This window comes from Vespula vulgaris, chromosome 5 (assembly GCF_905475345.1).
Source record: "Vespula vulgaris chromosome 5, iyVesVulg1.1, whole genome shotgun sequence".
Taxonomy (NCBI): domain Eukaryota; kingdom Metazoa; phylum Arthropoda; class Insecta; order Hymenoptera; family Vespidae; genus Vespula; species Vespula vulgaris.
This window is the reverse complement of record NC_066590.1, coordinates 8,067,413-8,091,688: the sequence shown is the minus strand read 5'-3', so window position 1 is coordinate 8,091,688 and position 24,276 is coordinate 8,067,413. Positions and strand designations below refer to the sequence as shown.

Here is a 24,276-nt window from a genome sequence, read left to right as displayed (position 1 = left end):
CGTCGGACGATTCCTTTTAACAAGTGACTATTCTAATTGAAGAACAAGATCATGATCTATCATTCGTTTTCCAGAATCTATCCGTCGCGTTTGTCTTCTTGTTCATTTCTTCCTGTTCATTTACATCGATACATCGAAGTAAATCGCGATTAAATAGACTAAATACGAAGCAATGCATATAACGTAGACCACATTACATGCTTTTTTTTTGACGAAATCGGATAAATAAATATCCAATTTCATTACTAATATCGCGGGAAAACACGAATAAAAAAAGTGCTTATTAATTGCACTATTAATTAATCCAATCTATGAAACAAGACCCTATCCTAAACTAATAAAATAGATATAAACAATGAAAACACATAAGCGATTAAAAATATACCACTCGCGAGTAAGTCCAAAAGAGGAGTTACTCACGGTCATGCTCGTCAATAATTTATTTAAAAAATTACAACCAGTAACTCGTGCCGATTCGGACCTTTCGTCCTCGACATGATTGAGCACTGGAGGGACTTAAAATTTGTTTACTCACTACTTAAGAAGTTCTACGGTGGCTCCAAAACACTCGTCCGCGATTTAGGTCGACATTGAGGTTGGATGATACGTAGCTGGTTGAAAATGAGGTAGGTAGACACCGAAGTTGGTCGAGATCCTCTTCAGTGATGCACTGACTCTAATTCGCGATAGATATTTATTAACGAACTGAATTTAATTCGCGAAGCTCTACTATCTTTTATAAGTACAGTCTACATGACTATTGAAGTCACTTTGTACGAGCAAACACTGACTCTATAACTGACTGCATTGCACGCAGTCAACACAAAAACACTTAAAATTAATTTAAATCGCGAAACGCGGTATAATTTAAACAAACGAGCAAGCACTGCTTCTATTTCGCGATTTTTTAGTTTTTGTTTTAGCGATACAACACTCGATTTATTCATTGCTTCGTACATGGTTGCAATGATATTCTGAAAATAAGAAAAACAGAATTATTAGTATCATTGTTATAATAAAAAATCATTCAAATTATTGAAGAAATGTTTAATAAAAAACTTTACTTACTTAAAATCTTCGTTGATGCTTGCAAGATGGACATCCTGCCCGAGAATGATGAAGAGGATGATTCTTTTTTTATTTGAACTGAAAAAGAAACAAAAATCAAATTATTAGTATCATTGTCATATTAAAAACTTATTAAATTTATTGAGGAAATATGTAAAGTAACATTTACTTACCGGAATGTTTGCTGGTTCTTCGCATGATAAACAGCATCCTGCCTGTAATGATGAAAAGAGTGATTCTTCTTGTGTTTAAACTGAAGAAAAAACAAAAACCCAATTTATTAGTATCATTGTCATATTAAAAACTTATTAAATTTATTGAGGAAATATGTAAAGTTACATTTATTTACCGGAATGTTTGCTGGTTCTTTGTACGATAAGTATTCTACCCCGTAATGACAAAGAAAACGATTCTTCTTTTATTTGAGCTAAGAAAGAAGTTAAGATTATCAATATGGTTATGTTAAAAAAATTTGGAAATTTATAGAGAAAACGTTGAGCATTCTACTCAAGGAAAATAAAGAATGGTGCAAGTATAACTTTAATTCACAAATTTCTATTTAATCTAATTATATTTAATTAGCTTATTTAGCTATAAAAAGTAAATTAGAATAATACAAGCACTGATTCTAAGACCGATTTGCACACGATCACAAATAATTTCTAAAATCTGCAAAGTTGAAACATACAAAGTGATAGATTTTTCTTTTTTCATATATAAAAAAATACATTTATAAAACACGTGTCTTGTGAATCATTACCAAAGATAGCATATTAAAAAGTATATTATTGAAAAATATTAATAAATAATTAATGTCTGAAATTTAATCCAATGTTAATTTAATTAATATTAAATAAAGCTTTTGAGATATATCAAAATATATAACCCTCTGTAGTACATGCTTAAGATATATTTCAATCAAACCAATTGCAATTTTACTCACGTGAGAATTACTACGAATGACGATAGTAACGAAAATGTTATAAATTTTTTAAATAAAACAATAACTGCACCAATCGACTAAATTATAAACTATACAAATTTGTATACTTTCTTGTGCAATAATATATACTTTCTTCCTATGATATCAAATAAATGCAAACAAAATTAGAATTAAAATATTCTAAAATAAAATAAATGAAAGGAAGAAATTAATCTAAGTTTCCTTGGTTACGCACACGCTGAAAGATTCTGTAAGCTACAGCGTACTATATCACTTCGGACGAGCTTGAACACGTTTCATTGTTTTCGTTACGCGCTCGATAAAGAGATTTCTTTGAAATACGCTGATCTCTGCTGTGTTAGTTTACCGAGTACTACCCATCTCTCTCTATTAAACTCGCTTTGTATCTTTAAAAGAGAAAGACTTACCTAATACACAGGACGAAGGACAAAGATGTAGAAAAAGAAAGCCGGGATATCTCATCGCTGCGGTACGTAGAATTCTTGGAAACCTGAAAAACGAAAGATGAATTAGTAGAGAAAATATTTATTATGTGTGATTATATATATATACATATATGAGTACAGAAAAATCCCAAGCGTCGTGTGTGTGTGAAAATCGAATATAATAGGAAATACGATTAATGATAAATTATTATTAAAAGCATCGTTAAAAAATAAGAGAAATATCGATATCGTGGAAATAAAGCCAGAAAATTAAAAAATAAAAGTAACGCAATAGCTTGCAAAACACAGATTTTATTTTCGCGAATATCTTCTAAACGCTTAAATACCCCAACTTGCGAACATTCACGCGTGGAAATTACGTTTTTGGCAATCGATTGATATTTAGGAAGACCGTGTACAGTAGAAAAATATATTAATTACCTGAAATTAATGAGGACGATACGGCTTCCGCGTGTACCTGTCAAGCACTGAACACAAAATGGCGTTGCATCTACTGATAAGACGATTCGCATGCGCAGCGCATGCGCAGATACGTTACTAGTCAATGAATAATTTCTCGAAAATATAAAATTTTTGTAAATACGATATAAAATCATACGAACTGTCGAAATACATCACAAATATTCTATAATCACATAATTAGGAGGGAAAAGTAAAATCTATAAAGAAATAATGTCAAAAAATACGATAAAAAAGAAGACGTAATATGCAGTCACCACTTTTATTTTCATTAATATTTCTTTTTCAGTACTATTGTCACGATTTACGAACAATACACCATAAAAAACACATTTTTGGGAATCGAGTGATATACTGGAAGATGATGTATCTTAAAAAATAAATACTAATTACTCGTAATTAAGGAAAGAACGACGCAGCTTCTGTCACGACTTAACAAACAACATTGACTTCGATGGTAAAAAGATTCTCATCCTGTACGTACTTAACGCCACCTTGATTAATGTCGTCCGAAATAAACGTAATTTCTCGATCTAATAATGGAAAATATAAAATTTTTATAAATGCGATATCCGAGTATAAAAATCATCGAAATGCATCGCAAATATTCTATAACCACATATTTAGGATAAAAAAGGGAAATCTGTAGAGAAATAATGCCAAAAAATACGAAAAAAAGAAAAGGCACAATATGCAGTCACCACTTTTATTTTCATCAATATTTCTTTTTCAGTATCATTGTCACGATTTTCGAATAATGCACCGTAGAAAACACACTTTTAGGAATCGAATGATATAATGGAAGATAATTTATTTCAAAAAATAAATACCAATTACCCGTAATAAGAGAAGAACGACGCGAATTCTGTCACAAGTCAATAACATAGACTTCAGTGCTCTTCTTTGCTTTGTGCCCTAACCACAACTATGGAACACATTCGATAATTATAGTCAATATCAAAGAACTATAACTGTTCCTAATACTAAATTATGGAAGAAAATCGATAAATATAACATAACTCTAAAACCATCCTTGAACAAAAAATAGAGAAAGCACAGGAAGAAAAACGAGAATTAATATATTAATTGCTGAAAATCCTAATCTAAAAATTGAGTAACTTATTCTATGTTCTATACGTTGTGATGCTACAATTCTCTTTGTCTTTTTTCAACGACTCTATTTTATTTTTTCAAAAGCAATAACTCTACTTTATTCTTTCAAAAACAATGAGTCTATTGAGACTTTTCTTTTATGAACAAAGTAGATTGAATACTTCATTTATTTTTCATGTAACAATAATCAAAATATCTCAGACGATTCCTTTTAACAAGTGACTATACTAATTAAATTACTAACAATGATGATCCATCACTTGTCTTCCAGAATCTATCCGTTGCGCTTGTCTTCTTGTTCATTTTTTACTACATCTATATCGATATATCGAAATAAATCGCCATTAAATAGACTAAATATGAAGCATATAACGTAGATCACATTACATGTTTTTTTGAAGAAATCGGGTAAATTAATAACCCATTTCATTGCTAATATCGCGAGCAAACACAAATAAAAAAGTGCTTATTAATTGCATTATTAATTAATCCAATCTATGAAACAAGAAGAATAAATTAAAGGAGGATGATCCATAGGAAATTGAAAATGAAATAATTTGATATTGAAGTAAGTCGAAAATAAAGTGACTCAATCTCGTTGAAAACTGGTAAGACACGATCATAATGGTTATCTATGAAACGATTGTGAACAAATCTTTTTGGAATTTATTGCAATAGAAAAACTATGAAATTATTAGATGTCAAATTTATAAATTAACTTACCAATATTATTCGATAGAAGTAGTGTATTCATTTCTTGATTATCTTCAATGATGCACTGACTCTAATACGCAAACAATCAGTACAATTGCTTGAAAAGAAAACTAACACTTTATATGAACACACCTTCACTGTATAACTGACCACTTTATTCTCAATTACTTTAAGTGCACATATTATTAAAATTTAAATTGCAAAATCCAAACTACTTTAAATAAACACATCCATGATCAAGGTTAGGATTGTAATGATGATCTGAGATAAGGGAAGAAAAAAACAAAGTTATTAGTATCATTAATATAATAAAAGATTTTTACCACTATTAACGAAATATTTAAAAAAGAAATTTACTAATTGGAGTTTTCGTTGATTCTTTGCACAATAAACATCCTGCCATAAGATGGTGAAGAATATCTACCAACACTGATTCTAATAATTTATAAAAACTAAAAAGCTGAAATATACAATAGATTATACGACAAACAAGAATAAAAAATTTCTTGTAAATCATTTCTAAAGGTAACACATTAGAAAATATATTATCTAAAAATCATAATGAATATCTTATAAATAAAATTTAATATATTATGAAAATTTAAATTATTAAAAGCTAAGCGTTTTTAAATGTACCAAAGTACGCAGTCATTTACTAGATATTGCTTGTTTTGTATTCAAAGATACAAACTCAATACGGAGACCCAATTGTTAATAAAAATGTAATAAATTCTGTTACAATATGTAATAATTCTAAAATAAAGTAATAATTGCAGGAGTAAATTCGATGACGGATAACCTCAAAAGTATATGAATTCCTATACCATCCTATGAAATAATATAATTTCTATAATACTAAAATAGAAAAGTTTTATAATAAAATGCGTAATTAAACGAATTGATTTAAAACGAAATTGTTCAATACGTTTGTTCGTACTCGTCCAAATGTCATATAGGAATAAAGATCTCTCTGGCTTTGAGAGAGAGTTCGACGCACGACTGTTTTTATTTTCATCTTGCCCGGGAATTTCTTACAAAGAAACAACTGATGTTTCTCCATGCTATATGTTACCTATCTCTCTCTATTAAGCTTTGCTACATGTATTAAAATGAGATAAACTTACATGTCCTATCGAAAAGATGTAACCTATAAAGAGATGATTCGACACTCTGTTTGTAGAAAATCTTAGAAACTGAAAACAGTAAGATCATATTACTATAGAAATTGATTAGAAGTGTTACGTAATTGTGTAGGGAATATCAGGAGGTATGTATGTGTGTGTCTTGTGTATTTATCATTATTACTGTGTACCTATATATACACATAGTTGTTGCTATATGTACATGTGTGTGTGTGTATATATGTTTTTATAATATATACATATATACATACATACATACATACATACATACAGACAGACAGACAGAGACATACATACATACATACATACATACATACATACATACATACATACAGACAGACAGACAGACAGACAGACAGACAGACATACATATATACATACATACATACATACATACATACAGCATACATACATACATACATATATACATACATACAGACAGACAGTCAGACAGTCATACATACATACATACATACATACATACATACATACAGACAGACAGACAGACAGACAGACAGACAGACAGACAGACAGACAGACAGACATACAGACAGACAGACAGACAGACAGACATACATACGTACGTGCGTGCGTGCGTGCGAGCGTGCGTGCGAGCGTGCGTGCGTGCGAGCGTGCGTGCGAGCGTGCGTGCGTGCGTGCGTGCGTGCGTGCGTGCGTGCGTGCGTGCGTGCGTGCGTGCGTGCGTGCGTGCGTGCGTGCGTGTGTGTGTGTTATTGTATATGAAAATCGAATTTAATACAAAATATCAATCGATTAAAACTATCAATGCAAAATTATTAATCAGAGCACCATTAAAAAGCGAGAGAAGTATCGATATTGTGAAAATAAAACAAGAAAATTGAAGAAAAAGTGCGATGCAAAAGCTCCCGGGTGATCTCTGAGAGGCCGATTTTATTTTCATAAATATCTTTTAATGATGCCGGACTTGCCAGCCTCATAAAAATCGTGCGTTTGGCTATCGATCGATATATAGGAAGCGTTAGAAAAAATTATTAAATACCTGTAATTATGCGGAGCGACGAAACACCGTGTACACTTGTCACTTCCACCAAAATGGCGACTAGACCACTAGCAAGGAAGGAAAGTACACCCTATGACGTCATCACAGATATACGGCGGGTCAAATAAAATATGACATTTTTCAATAAAAAATAATTAAAAATATAATATAAGTGCGTAAATAATACGATGTAGATGACAAATGTAATTAATTCGAATTTTAAACATAAATAATAATTTTCTAATGAAATAATTATATTTTCTAACGATATAGAAACATTAGATATGCACTTGTATCACAAATACCTATATTATCTCTATGCTTTATATATTACGCGTGAAATAATGAACAATTGTTAAATCGAAATAATTCGTGATTTGATGTATTTATCTAATATATATGAATCATATGTATCTTGTAAGTATATGAAAAAAATAATACTTTTTTGGATTTTTATTTACACATCGAATAATTACGATCACAGTAATGTATCATGTGTCGATAATAATTGTATATAATCGAGAATGTTCGACTATCGAAAAGAAAAGAAAGAAAGTAAACACGATTCATATGTACATAAGAATATAAAGAACTAATCATTGAAATGGATATAAGCGACGAGAATTAAAAACGATCACGAAAAATATGCATTATTTTAGGACAGTACTAACCTATATGAATTCCAAGAACTAGACTGGCTTACTAACCTATTCTATTTCTGAGAAAGTACTTGCATTCGAAGCCAAAGTAGACAAAAGAAAAGAACGAAACAATACAGATATTTTTTCACACAGATTGTAGTCATATATGCAAATGAACGTCGAGCTCGGCGCAATGCATTGACACATTCGTAATAATCGTATCTCACCATATGCACATATATACGTATGTTATACACACATTCATTTCTCAAAAGTACGAGCATTCGATTGCATTATACACTCACGGATTATGTTCTTTCATCCTTCACATACACAGGAAATATATAAACAAAGAAGTTGACCCACTGGTAGTAAGTAGACTCTGATTCTAACCACGAAGAACAATGCACTAACACTTGTTCCAAACTGATACTCTGCTGTTTTATCTTGTGAAATTCTTGAAAATCTGAAGAAAATGTGATCTCGTATTAACACAGGATACTAATAAGATTAATAAACAGGATATAAATAAGATTAAAAATGTGTGTGTGTGTGTATGAATATATATGAAAATGGAATATAATACGAAATATCGATCGATCACAATTATAAACACAAAATTATTGATCAGAGCGTTGTTAAAGAGCGAGAGAAGGTTCGATTCGTGAAAATCAAGTTGGAACATTGAAAAAATAGTACGACGCAGTAGCTCACTGGGGGATCAACAAATAGGTCAATTCTATTTTCGTGAATATATTTTAAACACGATGATTTGATGAACTGAATTGTGAACACGGTCTTCCACAAATCACGTAATTAACTATCGATTGGTGTATAATAATCAAGTGTATGTTAGAAAAAATCTTCTAATTATCTGTATTAACGAGAACGATAGAGAGACGTATTTGGCTGGTACGCACTGAAACAGTAATAGCGCCATCTACACCGTGGAAATAGTTAACTGATTTGGGCGTGCATGGCTTCTGCGTCATCATAGAAATATACCATAGAAGTATACATAATAAATACATGAATTTTTCTTAACATTTCACTGAAGAACAGTATAGAATATAATATTTAATTGCAAAAAATCATTGAAATTTGTTATTAATGATCTATTATTATTTTATAGTAAGTTATTTAAAGTTCCCGCCACAGACATGTAATGTATATCCTGCGTAAATTCCTGCGTAAACTATTTCGTAGGTTTTTTCTCTTTTACTTTCATAGTCAGTGGATAATTAATTAATAAATAGAATAATGAAAGATTTTATCTTTTTTTTCGATCAGTTTCTCTTACAAAATGTTCGGAAAGGATAATATTTCATCATACTTGCTTGTGATTATTCTACAAATATGAATTAATAAATAATTTCTCTCCGGATGTATTTATTATGTACTCGGTGGTAGGCAGAAGTTCTTATGGCTTTAAGAGAAGGAAAAGAAGCTGCAACGAAAAAGAAATTGATAAGGGAATAAGGTAAGAAGAAGAAAAGATTTCGCCCAGATTTTCAAACATTACTGATCAACATAACTTCCAGAAAGCATTATCACGTCGATCCATATCATCTTTTGTAAAAATATCTGTATTTAATCGTGACATATGCACAAATTTAATGGACAAAATATTTTCTCTCCTTTGCTGTCACACAGATGGTGCACACATTCGCATAAATGTTCAAGCGCATAAGGATAAAGAACATTCCCATCAATTCGTGATCACTAGTGTCCTGTGTAAATTGATACCCTACATTCATAATTTTTTTGAAAAATTCGTATTTTTCGTAAAAATTTTGTGATATTATATTCAATTTTCATAAATACTCACACACACCCACCCACCCACCCACCCATCCATCCACATCACCCACCCACCCACCCACCCACCCCCCCCACACACACACACACACACACAATCATACTTGGATGCGTCCATTTTGCACACACTATATATACACATCACTCTTCTAATCCTTTTTTACAAACACACACACACACAGTTTTAATCTTATCCTGTATTAATACGAGATCTTACATTTTTCAGATCTTCAAGATTTTCACGAGATGTGCAGTGCTTCGAATTAGAATCAGTGTAGTACAACGTTTTCAGTGATTCAGAGTGGAGAAGGCGTTCGTCTTTCAGAGTGGAGAAGGATCAGCGTTTACTGCTAGTAAGTAAATTTCTTTATGTATTTCCTCAATAATTATGAAAAATAAAAAAACATAACCTGTGAATTTATATAATACGATTGAAATTTCGGACGTTTCGAAGTATTTATGCGTGTATAATATACGTATATATGTGTACATTTAGAGATACGATTTTATGATGTGTAAGTGCGTTGCATCGAGTTCGACGTTTTTTTGTATGTGTACTCTCTGCGTTCTGAAGTATCTGAGTTTCTTTTGTTTGCTTTTATTTCGAATATAACTATTTTCTAACAAATAATATAGGTTAGTAACTCAGACCAGTTCTTGAAATTATATAGGTTAATCTGTCCAAATATAATGCATAATTTTGGTAGTAGCTTTTTAATTCTCGTCGTCTATATACATTTCAATGTCCTATTTCTCTATATATTTATTTACATATTTATCGTTTCTTCTTCGTTTCTTTCTTTTCGATCGAGTATTCTCAATTATATACAAATATTATCGACTCGTGATACATTACTTCGATTTACATATATACAGGGTATATATGCTTATATATATAGATATATATACGCATAAATACATCAAATCATCGAATTATTTCGATGTAAAAATTGTTCATTATTTCGTGCGTAATATATAAAGCATAGAGATAATATAGGTACTTGTGATACAAGTGCGTATCTATTTAATGTTTCTATATCGTTAGAAAATATAATTATTTCATTAGAAAATTATTATCTGTTTAAAATTCGAATTAATTATATTTGTCGTCTACATCGTATTATTTACGCATTTCTATTATATTTTTTATTATTTTTTATTGAAAAATATAATATTTCATTTGACCTACTTTGTATCTGTGATGACGTCACAGGATCTACCTTCCTTCCCTGCTAGTGGTCTAGTCGCCATTTTGGAGGAAGTGACAAGTGTGCACGGTGTTTCGTCGCTCCGCATAATTACAGGTATTTAATAATTTTTTCTAACGTATACCGTCTTCCTATATATCAATCGATAGCCAAACGCACGTTTTTTATGAGGCCACGTTAGCAAATTTGAGCATCATCGCGTTTAAAAGATATTAATGAAAATAAAATTGACCTCTCGTAGATCGTTGGGGGAGCTGTTACGTCATACTTCTTCTTCGATTTTTCTGTTTTACTTTCATAATATCGATTCTTCTCTTGCTTTTTAATGATGTTTTAATCAATTATTTTGCATTAATAGTTGTGATCGATCGATATTTTGTATTAAATTCGATTTTCCTATAGGATCATATATATGTACTCTCTCTCCCTCTACCCCTCCCTCCCCCTCCCCCTCCCCCTCCCTCCCTCTCTCTCTCTCTCTCCCTCCCTTTCCCTCTCTCTCTCCCTTTCCCTCGCTCTCTCCCTCTCACTCTCTCTCTCGTGACACACCCATATGCGCGCGCGCGCGCGCGCGCGCGGACACATACACATACATACACACCTATGGATATTCCTTACTCATTATACGCAGAGTTATATAGTAAATGTGTTTAGTAATACGATCTTATATTTTTCAGATTTCCAAGAATTTACGAGCTACAGTACAGAGCAATGAATATACCAGTTTTTTTTACATCTCTTCGATACGTATAAGTAAGTTTATCTCGTTTTCATAACAAAGGTAATAGAAAGAAATAGGTATATACAGCATAGAGATCGCATTAATCTGTTGTATATACATATTTCCAAGTAATTTTCCGACCAAAATCAAAACAAAAACAGTCAAGCATCGAACTTTCTAAAAGTCAGAGAAGAGATTTCTATTCCAATATATTATTTGGACGAGTACAGATCTATGAAAGCACTGATTAATTTTATTTTAATTACGTATTTTGTTACGAAATATTTTTATTCTAACTTTATCAAGATTATTTTAATATTATAAAAATTTTGTTATTTTATATGATGGTATATTTTTTAGGTTATTAACTATCGAATTTATTCCTGCTGCTATTATTTCATTTTAGAATTATTACATATAATACAGAATTTATTACATTTTTATTAACAATTGAATCTCTGTATGCACTTACCTCCATCTGATATTATCTGAACAATCGATATTGTTTGAGCTTGTATCTTAAAACGCAAAGCAAACACTATCGAACAGATAGCTGCATACTTTGGTATATTTCAAACTTTTGATAATTTAAACATTTTTTGAACAGTTTTTAATATACGCGGAGCACAACAAACTTATATTTAAACAATAGTACATTCGTTTAACATTACAAACATTGTAACGTGCGAGAAACTTAAAATAACTAATTTAAAATTTCGATGCTTATAAATTTTAATCTAAAGACCTTTCACTACGTGTGATGTCAACAAAGTCATACTTTTTATTGACTATGATAATTACTACATCAGTCTTTCTTTGTACTTCGATGAATGAACATAGAAATTCTCACAGGATGTCCTTCCTCTAAGTAATAAACAATAGTTTAAGCAGATATATTTCTATATTATATATTTCTTATTATTGTATATTTTTTTTGTTTTAGACACATTTTGGATTGGCAATCTTCGGCTACGTGTGATGTCATCTTCGTCGGATCCCTGATCGACTTTAACGATTACTGTATTTCACTCTTGTTTTGTACATCGACGAGTGAACATAGAAATTCTTTCAGGATACCTTTCCTACAATCATCAACGAAGACATAAAGTAAATATATTTCTCTATCATATATTTCCTAAATAATTTATACAGTTTTTTATTATAACTGATATGAATTATTTTATTTCTATTTTTCTGTTTCAGGACTTTATTGCAATCGAGCGCGTAGCATTGAAGTAATCGAGTATTCGTGTCGTCAAAATAAAAATATCGCGAAGTAGAAGCAGTGTTTGTTCGTACGCGTTTCGCGATTTAAACGATAAGTGCTCTTGTATGGACTGCGTGCAATGCAGTCGTTAGAGTCAATATTTGTTCGCAAAGTATTTTTAACAGTCGCACAGACTGTGTTTGTAAAAGACAGTAGATTTTCGCGAAATAAATTTAGTAACCGTTCGTTGATAAATAACTACCGCGAATTAGAGTCAGTGCATCACTGAAGAGGATTTCGACCAACGTCGATGTCGACCTACCACATTTTCAACCAACTACGAATCATCCACCCTCAATTTCGACCTAAATCGCGGACGAGTGTTTTGGAGCCATCGCAGAACTTCTTAAGTAGTGAGTGAAAAATTTTGAGTCCCTCCAGTGCTCAATCATGTCGAGGACGAAAGGTCCAAATCGGCACGAGTTATTGGTTGTAATTTTTTAAATAAATTATTGACGAGCATGACAGTGAGTAATTCCTTTTCTGGATTTACTCGCCAGTGGTACAATTTTAATCGTTTATGTGTTTCATTGTTTGTATTTATTGTACATGCTTCTTTTTATTAGCTCAGGATAGGGTCTTCTTGTTTCATCGGTTCGATTAATTAATAGTGCGATTGTAAACACTCTTTTCTTCATATTTGCTCGTGATGCCAGAGTTGTAATCGGATACCTATATACCCGATTTCGTCAAAAAAGCGTGTGATCATCTACCTCATGCATTGTTCGTAACTTAGCTATATAATCGCGATTTACCTCGATATATCGATATGGATGTAGTAAAAAATGAACAAGAAGACAAGCGCGACGGATAGATTTTGGAAAACAAGTGATGAATCATGATCTTGTTCTTTAATTAGAATAGTCACTTGTTAAAAGGAATCGTCCGAGGTATTTTGATTATTGTTGCATGAAAAATTAATTAAATATTCAATCTATTTTGTTGACAAAAGAAAAGTCTCAGTAGAGTCATTGTTTTTGAAAGAAAAAAGTCGAGTAGAATCATTGTTAATAAAAAACAAAGAGACTTGTAGAGTCATAGTCCGTAGGCCCTAGAATAAGTTAATCATTTTTTAGATCAGGATTTTCAGCTTCTAATAAACTAATTCCCGTTTCTCCCCCCCATACTTTCTGCGTTCTCATCTATGCGTGTGCCCAGGTGTTACTCGTATGGGTGAGAAACTGTTAATATGGGTTTAGTTTTAAGTTTTCTTCCCATATTGGCGACTGTCATGGCGTTAGTGATTGCGCACGATGTACTTTGCATCTGTGTGTTCGTGCTAGGTGATGCATTGTACATCGTTTCGCGATTATTTATAAATAAATACGAATAAAACAATTATACTAATAGATTATTATTTAAAATACTATACTAATATATTACTATTCATATCGTTTTGCATAGTAGAGTCAGCACATATTGTATGAAAATATTCGTATATTACTAGTATGCATATATATACTAGTATATACTAGTATTATTTGCTTTAGTCACTTACGCAATAATCATTAGCCTTGGCAGTCGATTTCAGCAATTGGTACGTACTCCTAATATATTAGAAAAAATACGTGGTTGAACTAGGGTGTCGGAGGTGCCCCGGGGCATACTCTCTAGTGTAGGATTTTGCACCCTGGCGGTATGTGAGAGAATCGTGGAGTGTATGTGTTGGAACGAATGTCTTGCTATTTTTTAAATATAGGTTATAGGCAGGCAGGTAACATACCTTTTTCTGCGTGACTGTGTATTTAATTTTAAGTAGGTAGGATCGGATACGATGCGTTGTAATTTCCACTCAGGAGTGGAATGTTCCGTGTCCGGATATTAGGCAAAGTTTCAGCAAATTTTACAATTATTACAGCATCTTTGTTTTTTTTTCTCATATTTTGCTGATACTCTGTATTACAAGTTATACCTATCAGTATCCAACAGTTTGAAAGCCTTTGCATTTGTTTAAAAATTTCTTTCCTTCGAATTAGCAAAGATTTTGAACGTGTTGGATACTTAGTATTAAGTATAGTAACACTTCGTAATCTCTTTTATGGTTTGTTTCTTGTAAAAAATATATAATTTTTTATAGATGTAGTAGATGTAGTAAAGTAAAAATAGTAAAGATACAAAGTAAACATGGTACTATAAAAAGATGAGATCATAGATTTTGTAGTTTTTTTTCGATACTTTCTAATTTTTCAAATACGAAGTGTTATTAATAGGTTCATCGATTAGATTAAATATCTGCTTGGGCATTCGAGTAAATGTGTTTGTGTAAGCGCGTATGATTGGTGGATTCTTTCGATTCACTGATCATCCACAAGCTAGGATAGTTCATAAAATGTATAATATGCTTTTATTTTTAATTTTTTTTTGTTGCATTTGTTAGGGAATGCTCTATAGCAATTGTTAAGGCTCGAAAAAAAGAGGCTATATGCCAAAGAGGCCCTCACGATTCGTGGCTCAAGAGGGCAACTATTAGACTATGGAGTTATTTTCGAAGGTTTAAGAGAACCTTTCGAGAATGGCTCTTTGTCATATTTAGTTTTACCACATTGTCAATGCTCTATAATGCTCTTATAATGATATGTGTAATGATGTTGATTTTAGGAGCTGAGACGAGGTAACTTTCATTCCATCTCACATTGTCAAACGTACGCGAATAGAATTATTAGGTATTTTATGCATTTTTATTATTAAGGTCGAGTGACACATTTTTTGTATTTTTTTTTTAAGGTTAGATTAAAATCATAATTTTATTTTAATAAGATCAAGTTTTACATTAAAGTTGAAACAATGATTTCACAAATTATTCACTTTTTTTTTAATTTGTTCTATTAAGCAATTTCATTTCTATAAAATTACGTTCTGTATGAAAATAATATCTGCGAAATGTGTAAGATATAATAATTGTGGGAATCACTGAAAGTGCACTGCATAAAAGTGCACATAGAGCTGAAACAAACGCGTTACTGAAGAAGAATATTTGTGTAGATTAAGATCAAACATTTTTAATTTTCATTTTCTCTTATAAATTGATATTGTAGTAAATTCAGAATTTTATATATATATATATATATATATATATATGTATATGTTTTAAAAATCTTGTTTCCATATATACAAGCTTTATCTCTATAAGCATTAAATTTTAATCATTTTAATTTAATGCCTATAGAGATAAAGCTTGTATATATGGAAATAAGATTTTTAAAACACACACACACACACATATATATATATAAAATTCTGAATTTCATAATTTGGATTAACAAAGTATCCATTTAGACAGTTTTTAAGCTCGTATATCATATTTTTCATGTTTCAATATTTTCTTATACCACATCGAAAAATTACAAGCTTCGTTGGGATCCATTGTATAGATGACGTATGCGCATGTGCAACTTTCACTTGTAAATGTTATTAGATAGGAAATTGCTCTGGAATTTCGATACGCAGATTAATGACTGTATACTTTGGTATATTTCAAAATAATTTAGGTATTATATAAATTGAAGCTACAGAATGCACCTGTGGTATTTTTGTTACGAGTTGTGATGTTGGCCTTCCTGTTGTAAAAAGTGGTTATGTTGTGATTGGCGGATGAATAAGTAGAAAAACAATCGAGGCGAAATAAACTATTATTGATAAGGCTAAATAAAAAAAGTATTTATTATATTGAAATTATTTACTAATTTAGAACATATTTCTGTGTAAATCTAAACAGTGATTTAAACGCTCGACTGCGAAAGGTGTTATTGGATTGCATTCGTTAACCTAACATAATGATATAAGCAATTGTTATTTTTGATGATAGAATGGAAGAGATACGATGTCCAGAATTTTTGTGATCAATTTTAATTATCTACAATAAGAAATGGTATTGGATACATGACACGTAATAAGCGATAGTTGACAAATATTGTTATTTATTGTCATTGTATCCTTTACGAGAACGTTTAATTAATTTTATTTTTATTTGTACAGAACGTCAGCATTATGATTTCATTTGTTATCGTTAATAGTACAGTAGGGTGTACACTTAGAAATACGTAAGATAGATTTGATGATATAATTGACATCTTCTCTTTAAATTTGTACACGTATTCTTTGACGAAACAATATTCTTCTACTGAAACTTCCTTTAGTGACAATCAAATTATATTTTTTCTTTGGTTACGCATTTTTTATTGAATATGTTGTATATATATCCAGTAGCTAAAGATTCCGAATTCATTGTATTTTAATAAGGTTATTGTAACTTTATTTTTTCAATTTTGCATTAATGAATTTAATCTAAACATAAGTTTAGTAACTGATTTCATTAAGATAAGGAAGATTAATGTCTAATGTATATTATGCAGTTTGAAATAACTTAGAAGCAAGCTTTTATTTCAATACTAGTACTTGAAAGTATCATGGAAACCAGATTTCTTATGGTTATTAATTAAAATGGATAATATAAAGGTGAAAGTAAAATGATTTATATACTTTCAATAGCTAACAACTTTATGTTCTTTATTTTGTTTTAGGACAATTTTATTTTATAATCGTGATCTTAAAGGATTTAGTCATTCGATTAGTGTTATGAATATAGGAATATATTGTTTAATACGACTTTCTGATAGTACTACAAGGGATTTAACATTCTTTTCATTTAGAAATTATATAGCTGTTGCTTATAATGCAATTATAATAACTATACTCGATCTTTCAGACCTTAAAAAATAAATGAGGCATTTACAAGATCAAATGATAAAATAAATGATACCGAAGAAATATCTTCAAAAACTGTTAACAAAGTTGTTGCGACATTGAAAGGTTATTGTAACAAAATTGTTGGTTTAGGATGGAGTCCAGATTTAAGTGAAAAGTTGGTTTGAAGTAGTTATGATAGAATAGCACAGATATTTTGATACATTTCTTATATTTTATTTGATTGGATAGAAATAGTAATAATATAAAGTGCTCTGTATTTTATATTAATTATCTTTATGTCAAGTATGGAATATCGAAAGCAAGAACTGATAATAACGTTTGTAGATCATTGTAGATCTGTTTGTTGCTGTATGTGCAATCCTTTAGATCCAGATTTGATAATAACAGGATCAATAGATTTTACATTACATTTGTGAAGAATATCAACTCAGTTTTACTGCCTAAAAAAAGTCTGGTTCAAAAAAATCGAAATTGAAAAGGAATAAACAAAAAATAAACGAAGATAATAATACAACTAAGATGTTAATGGTGTATTTCAGGAATAGTTAGAAAAGTGATGAATAAAATTTCAAAATCTGCAAAAATTAAAACAGGTATTATATAAAGCTTATAGTAATATAAAGTTATAAAATAATTATGACATATATTATATGAATGAGTATTGTGAAATGATAAAAACAATTCTACAAAACTGGGAAAATTATGAATATGAAAAAGATTATTTTGAAGCTACAGCTCATTATAATCAGCTAATTAAATATCTTATACAAATTTATTACTTTATTATACACGATAATTATCTAGTATTATTAATTTCAGTTGTATAAAATTAGGAGCTTATTCAGAAGCAGTCTTTTTATTAGCACATAGAAAAAATGTAGAAAGTTTGACAATTGTTATTAAATTAATATCAGACAATCATTTGTTTCTTGATCTTCGAAGAATTCTCTTAACGGTATAAAGCTGGCTGTAAAAAAGGCTTATAAAAATCATTTGTCAGAGTTTTCTGTCCAACAGAAGTTTTATAATGACAGGATTATGATTTTATCTTAAAAGTGATAGATTAAAACAGCACATATTTGCTGTAATAAACTTCGTTTGAAATATAAATGAAACTTGATTTACTTTTGCATTAAAATATGAAGAAACTTTTTCTCCATTTTAATGTTATGAATGATCTGCTTGATTTGAATTTCTTTACATATATCTATTTCTTTATTGAAGGCTTAATACTAGCAATTATCGAATTTGACTTGAGATATATTAATAAATCGTTTATCACGATGGTAATATATAAATTAATTGAGATAGTATTTTTGCCAAAGTTTCCATTATTTAATACAGAAATCTAAGTAGCCATTACGACTGGATAACAGTCATTGTTTGAGAGAATAATCTACTTTACAATGGCTATTGAGTAAGATGAGAATGATTATATCTGGCACGAACAGCAAAGTTTGATCGGTCATGATTAGAATATCGAAGGGTATTATCTTGAGACATGTAATACAGTTATGCAGTTTGTTTATTAAACAGTAAATTCTGATTTGTAACTGATTAAATAATTTATGTTTAATTGCATTTTGTGTTTAAAAAAAATATAACATGCTATACTATATGTATGATAAGGAAACAAAATATTTAATGTAAAGAGAAACAAGTTTTTTAACATCATTAAATAATACATTTTTATATTAAATTTAAACATTTTTGTATAAAATTTTCATAAAACAATGTAGTCTGCTATATCAAATGAAGATTCTATCTTTGAAATATTCCTCGCTAGAGAATTTTTTATCGACAGTATTAGAATTCTCTTTATCGACAATATCAAATTTGTTTTTATCGACAGTATCAGAATTCGTTTTATCGACAGTATCAGAATTCGTTTTATCGACAGTATCAGAATTCTTTTTATCGACAGTATCGGAATTCTTTTTATCGACAGTATCAGAATTCTTTTTATCGACAGTATCGGAATTCTTTTTATCGACAGTATCAGAATTCTTTTTTATCGACAGTATCAGAATTCTTTTTATCGACAGTATTTTACTAATTGGTTACTCGCTGTCGATAACTACTTCTTATACAAAAAATTCCTAGATTAGATGGTAACATCTATTAGAAGGTATTCTCTTACCATATTACCATAGGCATTCATGTATATATATGAATATGGATATAGATTGGTACGCTTGCCTTAAATGTCATTATTTATTAAATAACTGTAGATTATTTAAAAGACTCGATGATAGATGATCCATGGAACAAAATAATTAGACTTCTTTAAACTAACTTAGCAAATAAAATTTTGAATGAATTTATATATTTTAACGTTAATTATTGAACATTATTTTAATTGTTGAATTCTTTAATTTAATTATTTTAAATTTATAAATGATAGAGATCTTTTATAATATCTTGATAATGAAAATTTGCTTCTTATATATATACAGATTTTCTTAAGGGTAAAACGCCTTCGAGGAAAATCATTGTAAGGGATGCTCCCCTTTTCGCGTCGAAGCAATTTTCTCTTTGAATGTCGAGGCATATATCGAAGCCTTTAAGAAGGCACAGGACCCTTAAAAAGCGCTAGTCCCTTTGACGTTGGATTTTACGCAACGGTAAATTATGGAAAGATGCTTCTTGTTTAACTTGGAATTGAGTTCGTCTGGTGGAAGTGTTCATTCCGATAACGAGACTAGCTTGCTTCAGAAATTAATTCATAGATGATATAAAGACATTCCAAATATAATTGCAAAATAGTAATTGGTAACTCGATGAATACTTTTCTCTTTCAAATGAAAATCACAAAACGTTTCTTTAGCTATAATGATAGTTATACTATAAGATAGCTTTATTATATCAATTATGTAATTACATATATTACATTAACTTTAAAATATAGTAATATATATATTTATGCATATATGGATTAAGTATATTTACAATTATATATGTAATATCTTTAGTAAATGAATCATCGAACATTTATTTTTGTACAGGGTTGATAATCTTCGTATAATTATTTGATAGTTACGTCGTATAATGTCTATCGTGCTGGCCGTCAGCATAGCTATTGATTTTTGGGAAGAGGGAGAATGAGAGGCAACGAGCGAGGAAATGTAAGGGGATAAAGGTAGCCCAATAGCTTCTCCTGACCATCGTAGCTTTATTTTCTACTCGCGTTAGAAACTTTTCCCGATATCTTTATCGTTCGACGACTTTGCATCTGTAAAAATTTTATAACGAGTTTTGTTGTCTTTTAATCAGAAAAAAAGAGGTTCGAATATTATTTATACAAATGATGTGCTAAACAAATCTTATCATTCGTAGCTTAAAAAAAAGTACGGAATACGTTTTTAACATATGTTTTTTTTCCTTATGAAAATATGCGCAAATTGAAAAAAATGTAATATAATACCGAAAGATTAATGTTAATGTCCTCTACTTTGGAATACTATTTTCAAATAAAATTACAATTTTTCTTTCAATCGAGAAAATAAAAAGTATCATAAAGGTGAAAAAAAGAAACGTTTATCGTATGTGATTATATGAAATGAAGTAGGTTCCATTCGGTTCACTTCCAGAAGGTGAGATCTTGAATAATCCTTAGGTGTACGTGACTAGAAAATCTAACTTTTTTTTTGGACGTCATCCAACTGATCGTATTTCGGAGATCGAGAAGGAGGTCGAGTGAAAAATTTCCAAGGATTTTCTTCAATTTGATCCCTACTATATCATGAAAAGAGCTTTAACCATTAACTGTATCGAGATTTATTGAGGGTGCATACTATATATACCTACATATATAAATGATATAATCACGAAACGAATATAATATGCATATATATAAAAATATAAGAGAGAGAAGGAGAGACAGAATTATTCAATCGAAAATTTATATCAGCCTTAAATTTAATTTCATTTTGCATTAAATTTTCATTTTAACAAAATAATATCCAATATCATTGGTTGGTATTTCAATTAATCGTTTCTCCTATTTCATATTTATTTTCAATCAAATTACGAGCATGTCCACCAAAATAGTTAATTCCAACGAAATTGCAAAACAGCTCGGTATAAACGTACTTGTGTTTAATTTCATTTAAATTTAAGTTGATAATCAATGGGACGGTCGACGGTGCACAGACACGTTGCCGATGCTTTTTGTTTCGAAATCGGATTTCCTTGTTTATCAGTGCGTTTGCCAAAAGGGATTTTCGATGAATTCTATCTCTCTCTTTCTCTCTCTTTCTCTCTCTCTCTCTCTCAATATTATTAATATTCCACTCGTATCACCGATATCTACCTGCACTTCGTATTTCGATGTGCTGCCAATCCCAAGCGTCACCTTTCAAAGTAATCGTTCCATCGAAGAAATTCTTATCAAGCAAAATACCTTGTAGATTTTTAACATGTCGAAGGTGAAGAGAAAGAGAGAGAAAGAGAGAGAAAGAGAGAGAGAGAGAGAGAGAGAGAGAGAGAGAGAGAGAGAGAGAGAGAAAGAGAGAGAGAAATTACACAAAGATACAAATAAATGTAATTAAATACATCAAAGAAAATAAAATATAAATTAAATAAAATATAGACAAGAAGGAATCAAGAATAGATTCAATTGGATTGGTAGTCGTGAGATATAATTATCTGGTAAGCACGAGTCATGCTTTAGAATCGTTGTTGTAGAAAACGATTTGAGAACCTTCGCTTTAAAGTCCCACTTATCGAGCGCCTAGTTGGTATGATAATGTAATAAAATAAATGGAGGCTACTGCTTCCGAGCGATATAGTCTCCTACCTTTTCCTTTTACTCTCTATCTTTCTCTTTCCCTCTCTCTTTCTCTCTCCCTCTCTTTGTCTCTCTTTCTTTCTCTTTCTCTTTCGCTCTTTCTTTCTCCATCGTTCGTTCTCTCCTACTTACACTCCTATACTCCTCCCTTTTTGTTCCGACCATCGAAGTTGCCTTCGGTGAGTTAGCTCCATCTCTTTTATTCCTTTTCACCCTCTCCGTCCCGTTGGTTTCTCCTTCTCTCTCTCTCCTTCTCCCCCCTCTCTCTCTCTCTCTCTCTCTCTGTCTCTACCTATCTATCTATCTATCTCTTTCTCTCCCTATCTCTATCTCTCTCTTTAGCTCGTCCCTCGCAGCAGGTCGTTCGAAGAGGTAGGGGAGGAAGATCGAAAAGGTAGAAGGGAATGGGGTTTACCTCGAAAGCGAAATACAACAAGTCCTACCGCCATTGCTGGATCACCGTTCGGTGGAAGTTTTGTCGCTTGTCGCGAGTAAAGCGGGAGGGTTGGAAACCCCCTATGCAACGAGTCATCCCCACTTCTCTTCAGAGGGCAACCGCCGTGCGGATCGTAGTTTAGAGGGAGTGAGAAAGATAGAGACGTCGAAAACTCCGCCCCTGCACCACAAGCTCGAGTCAATACTACCAGCGCCCTTCCGTCCCAGTTACCCTCGACCCCTTTCATCTTACTACCTCCCTCCACTTCTTCCCCATCGAAATTCGTTCCGCGTTGCGGCGGTTATCGGCATACCGATGTCTATGCTACGGTCAAACGCGGAAGCGAAGGATCGTTCGACGAGACGATTTTCTTTCTTTTTTTTTTCTGGTTTTGTAGAAAGAAAACTGAGAGAGAGAGAGAGAGAGAGAGACAGAGAGAGAGAGAGAGAGAGAGAGAGAGAGAGAGAGAGAGAGAGAGAGAGGGTGGGAGGGAGGGAGGGAGAGGGAGAGGGAGAGGGAGAGGGAGAGAGAAAATAAATAAGTCAAGTCTATACATATGGACTTATTTTTCTAATATAAATTAAATATATAACAAATATAAAATATTATAAAATCTTACAATACATATATAACTATATTTCCTTTACGTACATATTTCTCTATTTATATATATATATATATATATATATATATATACAACTTATATAAATATATATATATATATATTGTACACAATTTATATACAAATATACTTGCATACTACACATATGTACGTAAACAAAATCATCTGTATAAATTCACATACGTAAGTACAAGACACGTATTTATTTTATATTTAACTTCATTATTAATTAACAAAAAGAAATATGTAATTATACAAATAGGAAAAAATTGATCGAGGAGATCGACGAAAATTATCAATTCTTCTTCCGACGAAGAAACTTCCTGGACGGTTCCTGATCTCAAATATAAAAAACATTAAGCACACTCCCTCACACTCCCTCCCCCTCCCGTGCTCGCGTCAGGGTGTTTAACTCCCCGACTGCTTTGACAACTTAAGCAGGCCCTTAAACCTCGCTCAAGCCAGACGTAATTTATAAGCGAGCGAAGGGTAATTCCAGCGGGGATCGTCAAACTGCCATGTGGCAAACCCCCGTCAAGGGGAAGTCAGGGATTACATGGTGATAAATAAATATGTACTTTTATGCAACGAACCAACGTTACGCGGGGCGTAAGTACGAGCGAGTTACAACATTAGCCTTCGCGACGTCTTGCGTTGCTTTCGAGTTCCGAGGGGTTCGGACTCACCCTTCGCGATATAAAAATACAATCGGTAAATTCCAATAGGAATAACCCCCATAATATATTCCATCGATTTAATCAAAATTTGCCGATCGTTTAGCCGATTACACGATACACTGGGTATACCAAACAAACATGTACTTACTTACATATTCGCCCACTATTGCATCTCAATCATTTTATATTATTTCATATTTCTACTGTATATATTTATTTGAGCTTGTTCTTTCACAATATCTACTATTAATTTTTCTATTATTATCATTATAATGATTTTAAAGAAATAATCGTTGACAGTTTTGGAACACCCTGTATATGCATTATTAGGTTTTTCATTTGAAAGATAAATATGGTACTTACCTCGTTTCTGTTTTTTCTTTTTTTTTTTTTTATCCCTTAATATATTCAAGTTCGGCCAAAATGATGCATGCGTTATGAGATAAGTTAAAATTTGTAGATC

The 24,276-nt window shown here is 31.2% G+C and overlaps 1 protein-coding gene and 1 long non-coding RNA gene across 3 annotated transcripts; one reads left to right on the top strand and one right to left on the bottom strand.

Moving 5' to 3' along the window:
- Positions 1-263: 263 nt before the first annotated feature.
- LOC127063663 (uncharacterized) lies at positions 264-3,249 on the bottom strand. 2 transcript variants are annotated; one of them, XR_007781445.1, is made up of 5 exons: positions 2,899-3,249; positions 2,440-2,522; positions 1,242-1,495; positions 1,069-1,146; positions 264-974 (listed from the first exon to the last, which is right to left on the bottom strand). XR_007781445.1 is itself a non-coding variant. In XM_050993662.1 (5 exons), exons 1-5 carry the CDS (start codon positions 3,072-3,074, stop codon positions 940-942), a joined length of 450 nt encoding a protein of 149 aa, XP_050849619.1. In that variant the 5' UTR covers positions 3,075-3,249; the 3' UTR covers positions 264-939. The 2 variants fall into 2 exon arrangements, 1 of the variants encoding a protein (XP_050849619.1); XM_050993662.1 differs by having other exon boundaries at positions 1,418-1,495.
- Positions 3,250-8,848: 5,599 nt separating this feature from the next.
- LOC127064181 (uncharacterized) lies at positions 8,849-15,770 on the top strand. The gene is made up of 6 exons (XR_007781607.1): positions 8,849-9,048; positions 9,613-9,739; positions 10,600-10,690; positions 11,272-11,347; positions 12,259-12,422; positions 12,519-15,770. It is a non-coding gene; the product is annotated as an uncharacterized LOC127064181 (long non-coding RNA).
- Positions 15,771-24,276: the final 8,506 nt, after the last annotated feature.

Coding starts and splice junctions, on each gene's coding strand:
- LOC127063663 (XM_050993662.1), bottom strand. CDS start 3,074: ATGATTTTATATCGTATTTACAAAAATTTTATATTTTCGAGAAATTAT. Junction 1,496..2,439: donor TCCTTCGTCCTGTGTATTAG/GTAAGTCTTTCT, acceptor CTTCTTTCTTAG/CTCAAATAAAAGAAGAATCG. Junction 1,147..1,417: donor AAGAACCAGCAAACATTCCG/GTAAATAAATGT, acceptor TTTCTTTTTCAG/TTCAAATAAAAAAAGAATCA.